The sequence below is a fragment of the Hemicordylus capensis genome, chromosome 2, assembly GCF_027244095.1.
Source record: "Hemicordylus capensis ecotype Gifberg chromosome 2, rHemCap1.1.pri, whole genome shotgun sequence".
Taxonomy (NCBI): domain Eukaryota; kingdom Metazoa; phylum Chordata; class Lepidosauria; order Squamata; family Cordylidae; genus Hemicordylus; species Hemicordylus capensis.
The window spans coordinates 138,766,024-138,782,348 of NC_069658.1; the positions used below are offsets into that span (position 1 = coordinate 138,766,024).

At 41.6% G+C, this 16,325-nt stretch overlaps 1 protein-coding gene across 4 annotated transcripts in view; it reads right to left on the reverse strand.

Annotated features, from left to right (window-relative positions):
• Window positions 1–4,639: 4,639 nt before the first annotated feature.
• SLC44A1 (solute carrier family 44 member 1) overlaps window positions 4,640–16,325 on the reverse strand; it is a 122,771-nt gene continuing 111,085 nt past the window's right edge. Inside the window, exons 14-17 of one of the 4 annotated variants that reach the window (XR_008316316.1) lie at window positions 15,980–16,216; window positions 14,295–14,375; window positions 5,721–8,509; window positions 4,640–4,821 (exon numbers count right to left, since the gene is read on the reverse strand). Coding sequence is in view for 3 of the 4 variants with exons in the window: in XM_053296826.1 (XP_053152801.1) it covers window positions 14,082–14,375; window positions 15,980–16,216 (531 nt within the window). In the remaining variant the exon portion in view is untranslated. The other 3 variants (XM_053296829.1, XM_053296828.1, XM_053296826.1) reach the window with 3 other exon arrangements.

Below are 16,325 nucleotides of genomic sequence, written 5' to 3' on the forward strand. Positions count from 1 at the left end.
CCGGAGCGACTCTCCCTGCCTTCTCCCTGCAGCGCAGGCCAATTTCAGCTCCAAACAGGGCTGCTTGGCCCCGTTTGGGACTGAAGTAACACTCCCATGTCTGACGTCAGACGCCGGGTGTGTGTGTGTCTGGGGCTGTGCTTGCGGCCCCTGATTGATGGCGGCCCAGGTTCTTTGAACCCATTCACCCAATGGTGGCTCTGCCCGTCTTGGGGTAAATGTTGAGTGAAGTCACTTTGAATTACACTCATGGCATGAGGGAAGCAGCCCCTCCCCTCTGCTCTCGGGTTTCCTTTTGGTGCAAGTTCACATTGCATGCCTCCATGTTTTCCTTCTAGTCAACAGAGAGAGACAGAGAGTGTGTTTGCGAGCTCCATGGGGAGAAACACAATATTGCCTTCAAAACTTTGTATCCTAGACTGGGAGCATTTGTATACACTAACAGATTTCTTCCTTTCCCCCCCAACACATGCATGTTGTCCTTTACATCAGTTATCTCTCTTTTAACCAGAGAAAACCTGAAGCAAGCAGACTAATATTGTTCAAAAAAGTTACCTTGAGCAAACACAGAGGTTTTGTAACTAGAACTTTCGAAGAGTTTGCTTCCTGAAAACTGGTTTTTTCACTCTTCACATCTAGGCAAGACAGTTCTATTTGCATTCCTAAAGAGTGCTTTCTTCTTATCATGTTAATGATTATGTAAAGACTCTAGTCAGTGCCTCTCCCCAGCATTTGCTGTGGTGTTTTAAGAAAAACCTGCTTAAAACCAGGATTTAAAAAACTTGGAAATACATCGGGATAAGCTAGAATTTGAAATCCAGCTGGTGTGTAAACACACACACTCTCTTCTGAAGGAGATTCACAGTAACAGTCCTGTGTGGAAACCCTCAGGGAGAGGCACCGACTAGAGTCTTCACATATTTTATTTATTTATTTATTACATTTATATCCTGCTCTTCCTCCAAGCTCAGAGGAGTACATGGTTATTTATATCCTCACAACAACCCTGTGAGGTAGGTTAGGCTGAGAGATACATGACTGGCCCAGAATCACCCCTTGAGTTTCATGGTTGAATAGGGATTTGAACTCAAGTCTTCCTGGTCCTAGTCCAACACTCTAACCACTACGCTATGCTGGCTCTCATAATTATTAACATGACAAGAGGAAAGCACTCTTTAGGAATGCAAATAGAACTGCCTTGCCTAGATGTGAAGAGTGGAAAAACCAGTTTTCAGGAAGCAAACTCTTTGAAAACTAGTTACAAAACATGTATGCTCAACGTGACTTTTTTGAATAATATTAGTCTGCTTGCTTCAGGTTTTCACAGGTTTAAAAAGAGGTTTTACCAACAAACTGATGTAAAGTACAGCAGATGTGTTGGTGGGGGGGGGAGGAAGAAATCTGTTAGTGTATACAAATGCTCTGAGTCTAGGACACAAGGTTTTGAAGGCAACATTGTGTTCCTCCCCATGGAGCTCCCACACCCTCTCTCTCCATTGATTAGAGGAAAACACGGAGGCATGCAATGTGAACCTGCACCAAAAGGAAACCCAAGAGCAGAGGGGAGGGGCTGCTTCCCTCATACCACGAGTGTAATTCGAAGTGGCTTTTCTCAACCTTTACCCTGAGAGGTAGAAGCTATGTGTGGGAAAGCTTTCAGGCAAGTTTTCAAATGCCCTACCTAAAATGATAATGTAACTGGAACCAAGGATTGGTTTCTCAGGGCACTGTTCTGGAACTTCTGTAAATGTTGGAGAGCCTTTTCCTCAGCACTGAACAATCTCAACTAGCAGTTAGTCACTAGGCTCCCAAGTTTAAAAAAAATAATGTGATTTTTAATGAGGGGCTTAACCCATAGCCGCTCTCAGTTAAGCACTGGTGGAAGGAGCTTGGGAGGAGAGCAAGATCAGAACACACCTGTGACTATTTTGGAAAGGAGAGAGCTCCCAAATGGTTTATGGCAGGACACTGAAGAAAAGCAACCTTAGGAACATAGGAAGTTGCCATATACTGAGTCAGGCCATTGGTCCATCTACCACAGTATTGTCTACCCAGACTGGCAGTGGCTTCTTCAAGGTTGCAGGCAGGAATCTCTCTCAGCCCTCTCTTGGAGGAGCCAGGGAGGGAACCTGGAACCTTCTGCTCTTCCCAGAGCAGCTCCATCCCCTAAGAGGAATATCTTGCAGTGCAACCTTCTTCTACTTCTTCACACACTGCACAAAGAAAGGGAGCAACAATACTTGTGTAAGAATCACTGGGGTTGCAAGCTTCCTTTGCCTTCAAACCGTAGATTAATCTTCTAAACGTAGGGCATCCATTTAGTTTTTGAAGTTATTTTTATAATGGAACTGCTGTGGGCCAGGGTGCCCTCCAAGTAATCTAGCACTGTGATCTGTGATGCTTCAGGGAGGGACTGGCATTTTCTAGAACAGTTTCCCCCAACCATTTTTGTACCAAAGCACACTACTATTATTATTATTTTTAATTTTTTAAAAAAAGTATCAGGGCACACTGGCCCCCAACAAAGACACACCAGCTGCCATGAGAAAAATGACTCAAAGGCATTGTCTAACTTGTCTTTTTAATTTCAATAAGACTACTTTGAGTAATGTTCCTCATGTCCACCACCCTATTTCCCCCCAGTGGTAAACTACCACTTAATTTCTTATTTAATTATTTTTATAATTTAATTTATATTTTAAAATGGCACCATTTCTGGAATAGCCTCCTCAATGAGGCTTGCCTGCCTGACACCATTAGTTTACATAGGAACATAGGAAGCTGCCTTATACCAAGTCAGACCATTGGTCTATCTAGCTCAGTGTTGTCCACACACTGGCAGCAGCTTCTCCAAGGCTGCAGGCAGGAATCTCTCTCAGCCCACTCTGGAGGTGCCAGAGAAGGAACCTGGAACTTTCTACATGCAGGCATGCAGATGCTCTTCCCAGAGAGCCCCTCCGCTAAAGGGAATATATGTCACAGTGCTCACACATGTAGTCTCCCATTAAAAAGCAAACCAGAGGAGACCCTGCTTAGCAAAGGGGGCAATTCATGCTTGCTATCACAAGTATGAATTGTTCTTTTGGATGCCAGCTGTATACTCAGCCTTTAAAAAAAAATTTTTTTAATTTTTAAACGTTCCTAAAATACAAGCTTTGTATTGTATCTTTTATTTTGTATTGTGATGTTTGTTGTGTTTTATGTATTTTTATTGGATTTTTTGCTAACATTGTGTTGTTAGCTGCCCAGAGAACAATTTGTTATGAGTCAGCTAACCAATAAAGTGTATTTATTATTATTATTATTATTAGTAGTAGTAGTAGTAGTAGTAGTAGTACCTGGCTATGGCTTATGAATGGCAAAAGAAACAGAGGGTTTAATATTGGCTGCACAAGAAGAGGCACTAAGAACAAATGCAATGAGCAAAAGTAGAAAAATCAACAACAAATAGCAAGAAGCAGATGAAAACAGTGGACCACCTAATCACCGGTTGTAAAAAGATTGCACAGACTGACTACAAACAAAGGCATGACAAGGTAGCAGCCATGATACCCTGGAACATCTGCAAAAAATACAAGCTACCTGTAGCCAAAAATTGGTGGGACCACAAAATTGAAAAAGTTGTAGAAAATGAAGATGTAAAAATATTATGGGACTTTCAACTACAGACAGACAAACATCTGCCACACAATACACCAGATATAACTGTAGTCGAGAAGAAAGAAAAACAAGTCAAAATAATCAACATATACCAGGTGACAGTGGAATAGAAGAAAAAGAAAAAGAAAAAATAACAAAATACAAAGATCTACAAATTGAAATTGAAAGGCTGTGGCAGAAGACCAAAATAATCCCAATAGTAATTGGCGCCCTAGATGCAATTCCAAAACATTTTGAAGAACACCTCAACACCATAGGGGCCACAGAACTCACCATCAGCCAACTACAAAAAACAATTTTACTGGGAATAGCCTACATTTTGCGGCAATACCTATAACTATATGGATAACAAAATTCTGGCATCCCAGGTCCTTGGGAAGGACTCGATGTCTGGATAAAACAAACCAGTCAATAACACCTGTCGGACTGTGCAAACAAGAAATAACAACAACAACTTATTTATGGGTGAGGGAAAGAACAGGGGATTGGTTATGGAGTAAGCCGGCTCTAAAAAGGGGAGTTAAAAACCCCTCCTTTGGAGCTAGCGCACTATCTTATGCCAAGGGAGGAACATGTCCTTTCCCAGTGCATAAGGGCACGAGCCAGTGCGGCATGCTGGCCAATATCCTGTGGCACACTAATGTGCTGTGGTACACCAGTTGAGAAACACTGTTCTAGAAGACCAGTGCTGTTGAAATTACCATGCTTTTCTTGATCTAAGACACTAATGTTTATTTGGCCATGTATTTTGACCAGCTAGATGCCAACGCTACATCCAGCAAGGTGCCTGAGAGGTTGCCAGGGCTCTAGAAACAAATGAGGCCGTTCCTAGTACTGTGGTGGTGTAGTTTGCAATGACCAGAGCATCTGCATGTGGATGAAAGCTTGAGTATGGTCTGAGCACACTGAAATTCCCACAAGATTTCACTTCCAAGACCACAGCTGCCTAAAGGAAGTAATAGCCATTAAACAATTTAAACACCATGTTAAGAAACCAAATTTATTTGTAAAACAGGACCTGTATATAAAAATGCTGCACAATCAAGTTATACAAAAATACAAAATTTTTGTTTCTGATTACAATTCTAGTTGCAAGTCCAAACCGAAAAGCATCTCTCTTCCCAGGGCTTCCAGCAAGCAGGGGACGCAAGCTCATGGGACCTGGCAAAGCAAGAGTTTTGATGATGTCAAAGGTGAGCCAAATCCAAGCCTCCCATCTCGAGTGATGACTTTGGGAACTGAGGTTAGCTGCAGTTTCCTTGAAGCCAGCACCTAAGTGACTTGCCATTTCCCTTGCTTTGGAATCCAGTTTCTATCGTTTTCAACTGGCTGAGCCCAGTTGCTGTCAGACTCCAGCATCTTAAGCAAACTGTGTCTGAAGTCCAGTGCCATGGCAGAGCCACTGCCCTTCCTTCCTCCCCCAAATTAAGGCTCCTCTTAACTCTCCTCCTAAATATCCTTACAGTAATATGTATTATATACATTAAAAAGAGACTTGAAGCAGTGCTCTAGTTTAAGCCTAGACTAATGCTTTGTTCCTGCTAACAAACATGCTTTCAGACTTGGATTCATGTGAACGGACCAAATGATATTTTCATGGCATTATTTGTGTTGGTAAAGCTGAGCAGGTTGGGTTAAAATGTTAGCGGGAACAGAGGCTAATCTAGTTTGCTAGTCTTAAAATGTACTTCCATGGTCCGGTGCTTGATAAAGGATTCTTCTTTTCTGACTTGTCCTGAATTTTATTGCAAGTAGTCTGAAAACATTAAGATGTCAAATGATTTATAAAAATGAAACTGAAGCGTTTAGTTACACAGCAAAGACCACTGATTAATTACAGAATGCTATGTTTCCTTCAGCAGCAATTTTAAAGACTGGATTCTTTGAAAGGAAGCACGGAATCAAAACAGCCATTTATAAAAACACTGGTGACCATTAACTCTACTGGGTGTCTCTACACTCGTTTCTGTAACCACTTAGCTAAGCTTATCTAGAACAGTAGCTCTCTTTTTCAAAAAGATTATCTTAAGGAGTGATCCAACTGTTGAGGCATTACTTACTTTTCTCTCGTTCTCTCTCTGTCTCTTTCTTTCTTTCTCTCGCCACATTTGCATTTAGTGCAATAAAGTTTAAAAATTCTGCTCTGAAATATTTAACTTTACATTAACAAAAATATTTCTTTTAAAAAAATTGTAACAAAAAGGAATACATCGCATAAACAGATAATGAAATTATTCTCTGCAATTACACTGTAAGCATTTACCATTACAATAAGCCAAACAATGGAACATTAGCATTCATTATGTAATAAGTTTCAGGAATGAAGAAAGGAATTTAACACACAAAATATTGACACCTTGTTACTGGATAAATGAAAGTGACTACCAGTGATGTCGTTCTTCAAGAGGCCTCTGAGCATTAGCATTTATTGGGACCGAGTCTGTCAAACTTTAGAATCTTCTGGAAAGCAATGTTTATCAATCAGGCTTCTGCCATACTTCTAGTCTACACAGAAGAGGTGGTAAAACTGTTTCCTCAGCTGTACTACTTTAGATGGCAGCTGAGGATTTTGCAGGTTCAATGCTTCTCCATATAAAATGTATATGTATATGTATATTTCTGTTTTTGGAGGACTGTTCAAACATGCAATCCCAAACATGGAACCAATGGCATGGTCCAAGAGCAGTCTTACTATCTTATCTGCTGTTTATCAAAAACTCCTGGCATCCTCCTCCCCATCTCTCAGAACTTTTAGGAACTCTCTAAAGACACATTTATTCACCTAAACTTTTTAACTAGACGTGTGGTTTTAAATTGTTTTAAAGTTTTAATTTGTTCTATGCTGCTGTAAACCGCCCAGAAATCGAAGTTTGGGCAGTGTACAAATATAATAAATAAAACAAACAAATAAAAATTCCTTCCCAGCTTTAAGCAACACTAAGACATACAAACACTATGACATAGCGCAGAAAGACTGAATACATGAAAATTTACTCTCAAAGCACCTCAATTTCCTAGAGCTTGACATAGGACAGGATTGATATTTTTAATTAGTTAGAGGCAACAGACTAAGCTTTTCAAAGGAAATCATGGTATAAATATACCACAGTATGGAAGTGAAAAGCTACAGAGAAAAGAAGTTCCATCTTACTCTACTGTGTGGAATAAACATGATTCCAGAAGCTCAAAAGAAGGTCATCCCATGTGGCATGAATGTCTCTACTCAAAGATGCCTTTCAGAATTAATCCTCCCATGTCAAGGGAATGAAGATGTCTGTTACAGAGAGATGGTTTAGCTGCCGTCTCTTTTGAGACCTTTAGTATCTCTACATATTTTGCCAGTAGGAAGCAGAGATGACTAAAAAGAACTAAGAGAAATTTCCACGTGTTCACACTAACCTAACAAGCGAATGAGACGTGATGCCAAGAAACCCATGTGTTAGGATGAGGGCCATGTCAGAGTGGAGGGATGAGAGAGAGTTAAAGTACAGCATGGGTGGGTAGCAGGCGATGCCAAATCCTTCCCCACACTCTATGTTTTTCTTCCTTTTTCTCCAGGAAGGATTTTGATACGGGGTGGGTCAGAGAGTAGGGTAATCCTCTCATCTTCTAGCTTCATTCTAGAGCTGTGGTGGAAGGTAGGAAGGGACACAGAGATTGCTTTCTGGAAGCTTCTGAAGTATTCATGTGGCTCTCAATACCATGAGCATGAATGCCCATATGCTGCTCGAAGGACTACTTTAGATACTAAGGCAATGACATTTCAAAAAGATGACATTTCAAAAAAGATGTCCACTTGCTCTTTCCCACTGCATTCCATATTACCAAACATATAAATGAAAACATGGTCAAAGAATGGTTCCAACAGGAAAGAAAAACACAAATGACTTACAGTACTTAATTTTGTTTTGTATAGTTGTACAGTTTCTCTCTTTACTTCCAGCATCTCTCCATGTCATCATGGATGAATAATGGTGGAGTATATCTAAGGCTGAGCTTTAGAAGCCTGTTATTCAACTGCTTATTTAAAAGAATTTGCGTAGTTCAAAGGAACAACAGTGTGCAAAGGACAATATTGAACCCAAGGGAGAAAAAAAATAAGGGAACACAGGACAAAAGTTGCATATAACACTCATCTTCTCTCATATGCCTATTGTTTGTCCTTTACAATTTCAGGGGCTCTCTCAATATCTAAATACCTGAGGAGTTGGTTAGGGTTTTTAATGTTTTCAGTATAAATTGTCTAATGCGTCAATGCTGGGGGGACTGGATGCTGAGCTTACTGCATCTCATTGCAAAGCATCCCACTGCAGAGAACAAGCAAAGTCCAACATGATTAATGTATTGTTCATTCCAGTACTTAAAAAAAAAAAATCTATCAAGGATTTTCCCCATCAGAACAATTGTCATCTATTGAGTTTTAAAGAGTTATGCTAATCAAAAAAATTAACTGTAAGGGGAAATTATTTGACCCACTTGTTATTTCAAAACTTTAGACTTGCATGATACTTTTTAAAAATATTATGGAATCCTCCTCCAAATTACAAGTTGTCTCAGTTAAATTACAATCGTAACATTGCCACGAACCACAATGATTAGATTTTAAAATGGAACAATGATAAAAGTTGCTTGTAAAAGCCACCCGTATGAAAAGAGTACATGTTTCACAAAAATAATCATTAAAAAAGTATTAAATCCCTGTTCCTTTTCTCTGATTTTGGCTGCTTTTTAAATAATATATATATATAGATATATATATAGAGATAGATAGATAAGATAGATATTGTTTTGGAATGTCAATGGTTTCCATAATGGCTGACTAGCTTCAAGATGAACTTGCTCCAGAGGCCTAGAAAATAAAGTCATAAGTAAAGTTAGAAAAAGGTCAAATACTTCCTAATGTTTATAGACTGAAGAGACTCAATGTGAACTGCACAATAAAGAATGTGAAAAATCTCTTTTCAAAAGCTTAGGGGGAAAAACACTTTTTAGAAATTAAATAGTACACACGTGTTTCTATAGCTCCATTCAGTCATCCTTCCAACCCTCCACTGTACCCACTTAGAGTAGGCAAAGTGAGTCAAAAGTCCTGCCCCTGGCACACCTCCAGCATGTCAGTCATTCTGCTGCTGGCTCTCTTCGTACTTAGCGTGTTTGGCTGAAGAGGTGAATGCTTTAAGTGAACACTAGTGTTTCCATGATCAGCAGGCTGGGGCACTCCAAATCATGATCAGTAGACTGGGACTTCTGAACCCACATTGCATGCTGCAAAGATGTACAGCGAGGGTTTGGAAAAATGACTGAACAGGGCTTGTGTCAAAGCCATATCAAAAGTCAGGATCCAAAGAGGTAGTTTTGAGCAAACTCAGTGGGCTTTTTGACTTGTTCCCTTTCGAATGGGAGACTCCTCGGCCATATTAAACTGCTTTGGAGTCTCCTCTTAGTTTCATAAGTCGTTTGCCACATGGCATAGAGGGAAGCTGCAGTTCAAGAAAAACAAATTTGAAGTCCACCTGCTGGCCACAAGGAACTCATAGCACAATTATTTGGATCCTGGCTATTATATTAAAGTTTCCAAAACTTAATTTTAATAAATAGTGGTAGACACAAACATGCATATGTGCGCACACGCACACACATCCTGCGCTTTCATACTAAATAGCAAGTTACAAACTTTCTGGCTCAGTTCAGATGGAATGACAGACCATGGAATGTGGTTACGAGAATGAGCAGTGGTGAACCTTAGGCTTGTATTCTCCCTCCTCCCTTGATGCTCAAGAGAGAGAGATAGATTAGAAGCTTCTATTTCTAGGTTTGCAGAAAACTGTAGTTTGCTCTTTCACCCAAATGTGATAAACTATGGTATGCCCTCAAACCAGCTTCAAAACATGCATTATCACTGTCATAATAACCAACAACGGTTTGCTGCTAAGTCTGAACTGAGCCCACGATGTTAGGTTCTACAAAGGGTTTTCAACAACAACATATGCAATTGTTTCATACTGAGTCAGAACATTGGTCCATCCAGCTAAGTATTTTCTTCATTGACTGGCAGTGCTCTTTCTTTCCCAGCCTCACCTGAAGATGGCAGAGATTGGACTAGGGGCCTTCTGCATCCAAAGCAAGTGTTCTACCACTGAGCTATCACAAATTCTCCAGTGAGTTGAATAGGTTGAGCACCTTGGTGTTTGGTAAAAATACTGAATCAGTTTCTTTCATATCTGCCTTCATAAAACATTTGGACCAGGTTTCTCTTCTTGAATGCTAGACCTGGAGGAGCCACTTAATTTTTCAAAAGAAATGGGCACTCTTGAAAGCTTTGGGCTATAATTTGGGTAGCTAGAAGCCCTGTACAGGCACTATAAAAACTGGGGATGGTGCTTTCTCATTCAGTGTCCCTGTGAATGCATTTGGGCACCCCAGCATTCCACATGATAGGGGGGATCTCTCCGAAGAGTACAGCATTTGTCTCTGCAGACAACACTGCCATCATGTAGAGTGTGTGTGGCAGGGTGTGTGTGTGTGTGTGTGTGTGTCTGTGATGTTTCCACTGTATAGGGATGTGCAAACTAGTCTGACATCAAATGGGAACTGGGCCGGTTTGGATATTCAACCTTGAACCCAACCAGACCCTGTTTGGTCCAAGGTCGAACCAAACCTCTCAGGCCAGTTGTGGCCCGGTTCAAGGGTGGCGGGGGGGGGCATTAAAATAGTGTAAAATAAGGAATTGCCGCCGCTGGTAGCTGTGGCGGCTGCAGTCATGCGAATGGCCCATGAGCATGTGTGGTGGGCCAAAAAAAATGGCCGCTGTGCACATCCAGAGGGCCAAAATGGCCCCGAAACACTGCAGACAAATACAGTGTCCCCAGTTTATATAACAACTGAACAGGATACGAGACCCGCATTTATCAAGTGATAAGTTCATCTATTTCACATTTGGATTCTGCTCTTCCTTCAGAGAGCTCAGGGAATATTACATTTTATCCTCCTCATCACATCAAAAGACATATCAGGCCATGTGTGTGAGAGTGACCCCCACAATCAAATATGAAGCTTCATAACTGGATGGGGATTTAAACTGGGGTGTTCTTGGTTCATCCAAACGCTTGTCTACTATACCACACTTGCAAAAAGTATGCAAACGTATGGGAAGCTAGACATCTATAACAGCCGGGCAGATAATACAAAGAAACATTTAAGCATTTAACAAGCACACCATTGCAAGCCATCATGTGGTATTTGGTGGCATGAGTTCACTCCTTGTTTATTGCATTGTGTATTTATAGAGGTGCCTGAACGTTTTAGTTAGCATCCAAGTCAGATTAACGACCAAGGTACCTTGGCATGTGAGGTCAACGACAGATAAACTACATAATTCTGAAAACTGTAAAACCACAATTGTCCAGTTGCCTATTTGGAGCAGAGATAGCGAAAGAAACTCCAGGTTTTCAACAGTTATTGGGTAGATTCTGATTTATATGGAGAATCTACCACAATGTGATCCGCCCCCCACCTCGCTGTTAATGAATATACCATGACTGTTAAATGAATATACCAACAGAGAAAACACATACATTTGTTACCAACCCAGTTCATAGTAAGGTTTACATGATATCTACTGGGAAGTTTTCATTTTAATTCATTATTCTTTTTTTAACCATTTGCTAGAAAACTAAATCAGCCCTAGCTTAAAGTATCTATATTTTCTTCTAATATCTTTTGTCTTAAAAACTGTTTCATTACATGAAAAACCTTCATTACATGAAGACTGCAGTTATTTTCAATTTCAAAATGCAATTAACACGTCTACCAAGAAGATTCCTAGGTCCCTGAATAAACATGAAACACTTGGTGCAAGTGCCCAGTTTAATCTGGCCCATATGATATGCAAGGCAATGCATATGCAATTGATATGATATGCAAGGCAATGCATATGCAATTGATATGATATGCAAGGCCATATGATATGCAAGGCAATGCATATGCAATCTGGCCCATATGATATGCAAGGCAATGCTGGCATTCCCGATTGACTGGCGCTGCTGCACATGTGGAAGCCAGCCCCAGCAGTGTTACACAAGAGCACAATCACACAACTACTTAAAACAGCGCACCTACACTTGTGCAGAGGAATGCACATTGTTTCCAGTACAAGTGAAGGCATGCGATTTTAAGCAGCCGCGCAACTGTGCTCTTGCACAACATCGCTGGGGATGGCTTCTGCATGTGCAGCAGCACCAACCAACTAGGAATTCTGTTCTCAGTTCTTGAGGGGAAATTATGAAGCTGATGCCACTAAAGTTTGTGAGCTACTCATGTGTATGGGTTACTTATACCAGGTCAATTTATAGGACTGCAAAAAATTGGCCCCAATTTAGCATGTGAACCAATCATATGCTGACTACAGGCAAACAGGGGAGTCAGAGCCCATTCTCACAATCAGGAAAAAGAAGATAGGAGGCAGTATAGCCAGGGATTAATGTTTGTGTGAACCTACGGGAGACCCTCTAACCCAGCTCGCTGAAACCTGGATAATCCACATCCTCTACCCTATTCTTAAATCAGGTAGGATAAAAGTGAGTGCTCCTATCACGTTTTGGTTGTATAGGCGGATTTGCTTTTGGTAGGAGGTCTCAGGAAGCAGCAGCCATGTTTATAATAGAGCACTGTGGCTACAGTGGCTGGCATTGTGAACATGCCACTCTGCAAAGCAGATCTTTGATCTTTTATTTGCAATGCCTTTAGTAGGGCTGGTCCTGCCTCCTGCCCCTTTGCAGCCAGTCAGGAGTCAGCTGATGATGTAATGAGGGTTCCTGGTGTTCTGGTAGCACAACGCATGCTGGGATAGCCATTTTGCTCCCCGAAGGACCCAGCTCCTTATTTCAAAAAATGGAGACCACAGCTGTCGTGCTCATCTGGGTGTTGGGGTTGCAGACCCAAATGGAGGTTCTGATCATCTGTGGTAGGAGGTCTTTACTTGCCCCCAAACCACCCCTATATGATCATATGAACAGCCACCCAGTCTGCATGCAAGTTGTTTCAATATCACAACGAAATAGTATCTCCCGTTCTTATTATGGTCCCATGCCTGCTCCCCACCCCCGCCACCAGAATCAGATTTATTGCATGTTACACATTAAAGTAAAAGAAGGAGGTGTCTGAGTGAGGGAATCCCAATTACACATTTGTCCACTAGACACAATGTTAAGCACAGAAGGATCAGTCACAAAATGGGGGGTGGGAGTAGGGGACAGGGGGATACAAGCAGAATTGGGAGAATGTTACTTTAGCAGGTTGAAAGGAATAACTGTATCCACTTCCTTGGAGACAGGGTGGGATGTGGGAAGCTTGAGAACTACCAGTGAAATGTCAAAATCGGGCTGAAGCCAGCTAAGCTTATATGGCTGGAAGTAAACAGGGAAGTGGCATAGATATAGCTAGAACCACTCTAAACTCCCCAACTAATAACCAGTTTCAGCAGAGCAGGTGGAAGTTACTAATGTGTTGACAACACAAGCAGGGGTGTAACTATAATAGGGCAAGGGGAGACAGTTGTCTGGGGGCCCCCTGCCTTGGGGGGGGCCCAGAGGCAAGTCACATGACTGACTCCCCCAGCTGCACACCCGCCCAGGCTTCCTTCAGTTGTATTCATCCTCCGAAACTGATGTGAGTGTTAAGACCTGGAGCTACCAAAACAGCATGTCTCTGGTACCATTAAATGACTTGCATCGTCCACAGTTTACAAAACCTTTAAAAAATAATTTAAGATGTTGTATTGTGGCACATAGTGTGTGTGTGTGTGTGTGTGTGTGTGTGTGTGTGTATTTATTTATTTATATTTACTTCAGTGAGGGGGGCCCATTTTAAAATCTTGTCTCTGGGCCCACTCCAACCTTGCTACACCCCTGAACACAAGTTATTAATGTGTTACTAATGTGAGGCAGGACCCGCCTCCTGCCCCTTTGCAGCCAGTCAGGGGACAGCTGATGATGTAATGAGGGTTCTTGGTCTCCTGGTAGCACAATGCATGCTGGGACAGCTCTTTTGCTCCCTGAACGACCCAGCTCCTGATTTCAGAACATGGAAACCACAACTGCCACGCTCATCTGAGTGTTGGGCTTGCAGACCCAAATGGAGGTTCTGATCATCTGTGATCATCTGATCATCAAGTGTAAATATTTACACTTGTAAATATTTACACTTGTCATCTTTGGGGTCAGAGGTCAAATGACATATGCTGTGCCTTTAAAAAATCTATTAACTTAGTGAAGGCCTATATTTTCCAAGAAAAGTACTGTTTTTTCCTGTCTGTACATAGTCCCTAGGACACTATGAGTACAGTACTAGTAACAATGCTACTGGGTAAATTCAGTTGCTCCCTGAGGTTACAACACAGCAGAAGAATGAAGATACAGTTCCTTTCAGCTTACTTTTATGGGAGATGGTCTCAGCTGTGACAAAAACTCTGCCATCCAGGTGATAGGCAAGCTCACAAACAGAAAAAGCAGAACATCCTGAGTGACACAAATGACAAAGACTTCTCCTGAAGAAGCACAGTCAGTGAAAATAGAAAGGGACAGGAAGTACAAGTGAAACTCTTGGAAGAGAGAAGTCACCTCTTCTCTTGAACCTACCATTGGTTTGAGCTCCCTGCCTTCAGCTCCTCCTCCCCTGCCAGCTTCTTTCATTGCTTTCCTGCTGTTCTCCACAAATTCCTGAAAGACAGATGGGAAAAGATCCTCCATCATGGCTCTGCACCACAGACAACCTTGACTCTACATTACAGAACACTAGTGTAGAGTAAGGGCTAAAAGCCCAAGCTATGAATCTGGAAAGAATCTGACTTGAATTTTGCCTCTGCTGCAAACTCAACACACAGGTGGTTTTAAGGAAGACTCAGGCTTCCGTCTGAAAAACAAGCATAATTCTACTGACCTTTACCTTGCAGAGTTGCTGGGAGAATTAGCCCACTAACACCAACCATGATTTGGTGCTATATGTCCTATACAAGTCCTATCCGTCCACCACTCCCCTTCCATGTTCCACTTCAATGTTATTTTTTGGTAAACTGTGATTTGGGCTTGCCCTGCAAACCGGATTTGTAAACTAGGATCAAACCACAATTTACAAGCTTGGCTTGTAAAATAAGCTGGTCAGGTTGCAATAGCAAACGACGGTTTGTCACAAACTAGGAAGTAACTAATTAAGTGAAACATGTAATGGGACTGAGGGTGGAAAAAGGAAGCATATGAGCAGAGGGTTTGTCCCTGTAGTGCCAAACCATGGTTTGGTGTTACAAATGAATTAATCCAATGCAAATAGCACTGAAAGAAAAGTCTTTATTCTATGACTACTACTATTACAAGTCTCCTTGTACTGAGGTGATCACCAATTGTATTGTGAGGAACTAGTGCTTTTGTGTGAGTAAGCATCTTCTCAGGTTTCCCCACTGTGAAGACATCACACTCTGATCAAATCCTAAAGCATATTAGCAGAAAGTGTGTATATAAGCTAGTGGTGTTTGAACTGTGATCCAAGGATTAGCAATTGTCCCAAGGGCAGTGATAGGTACTCTCCAAAATCCCAATGAAAATGGAAGAGGATACTTAAAAGGTAAAGAGAGGAACATAGGAAGCTGCCAGACCATTAGTCCATCTAGCTCATTGGTCTGTACCATTGGTCCATCTAGCTCAATACTGTCTAATGGACTGGCAGCAGCTCTCTATCGTTTCAGGCTGGGACCTTCTTCATGCAAGCAGATGCTCTACCACTGAGCTACTGCCCCGTTCCTTAAGGGGACAGCGCTCACATGTAGTCTAATCACCCGTCTAAATGCAAACTAGGGCTTAGCAAAGAGGACAATCCATGCTTGCGACCTCAAGACCAGTTCTCCCTCTTGGCAATCAAGAGGTAAAATGCATCTACTATATATGATTGAGTTTCTATACTACATGCTGGAGACTGTTTCCGCTTCTCAGTTTGCATTTTAAATTTTAAATATGAAAAGTGGCCTGCTTCTTCTGTAGCGCAAACAGCTGCAATGGAAATTTCCAAGACACCCGGGCTGAGCACACTGATTCTTCCCCACGTGCTTAGTGGATTGCAACCACAGAAGACAAAAGTATTAATCTGGAAGCTTTCCCACATGCTGACTGTGAGCCAAGTACACACGGCGACCCACACAAACCCAAACCAAGGATATCGGAAGAGTGGCTTCTAACATAACCAAATTTAAAAATCATTCCTCTAAGCCTTTTACATGTCATGATCGCCAGATTCAAAGAGATTGCATCAGTACAGGAAACTAAGAAGAACTCACCATGAGAACCTTATCCATGTAGAACTCCTTCCCAGGGCTGCCATCATTATATTTTGTGTCAATGGCAAAACATAAAAAAAGGACGTCTACTACCATTTCATAGATGGACAGGAAGCAGTGAGCAACCAGGAATGCAAACAGGCAAACAATGATGAGCGGCACCACCCACACTGTGTAGTCCCGTTGGTAGTTGAGAAGCATGATCCCTGCCAAGCCTGTGCTGCACACTATTAGGACCTAGAAAGCAGGGGGAAGAAATGCAGCAGTGATTCCATTGACTAGAAACAACATCATCATCATGAGCTGCAAAATGTTGCCAGGTCTTGATATCCATCTTCAATCTACT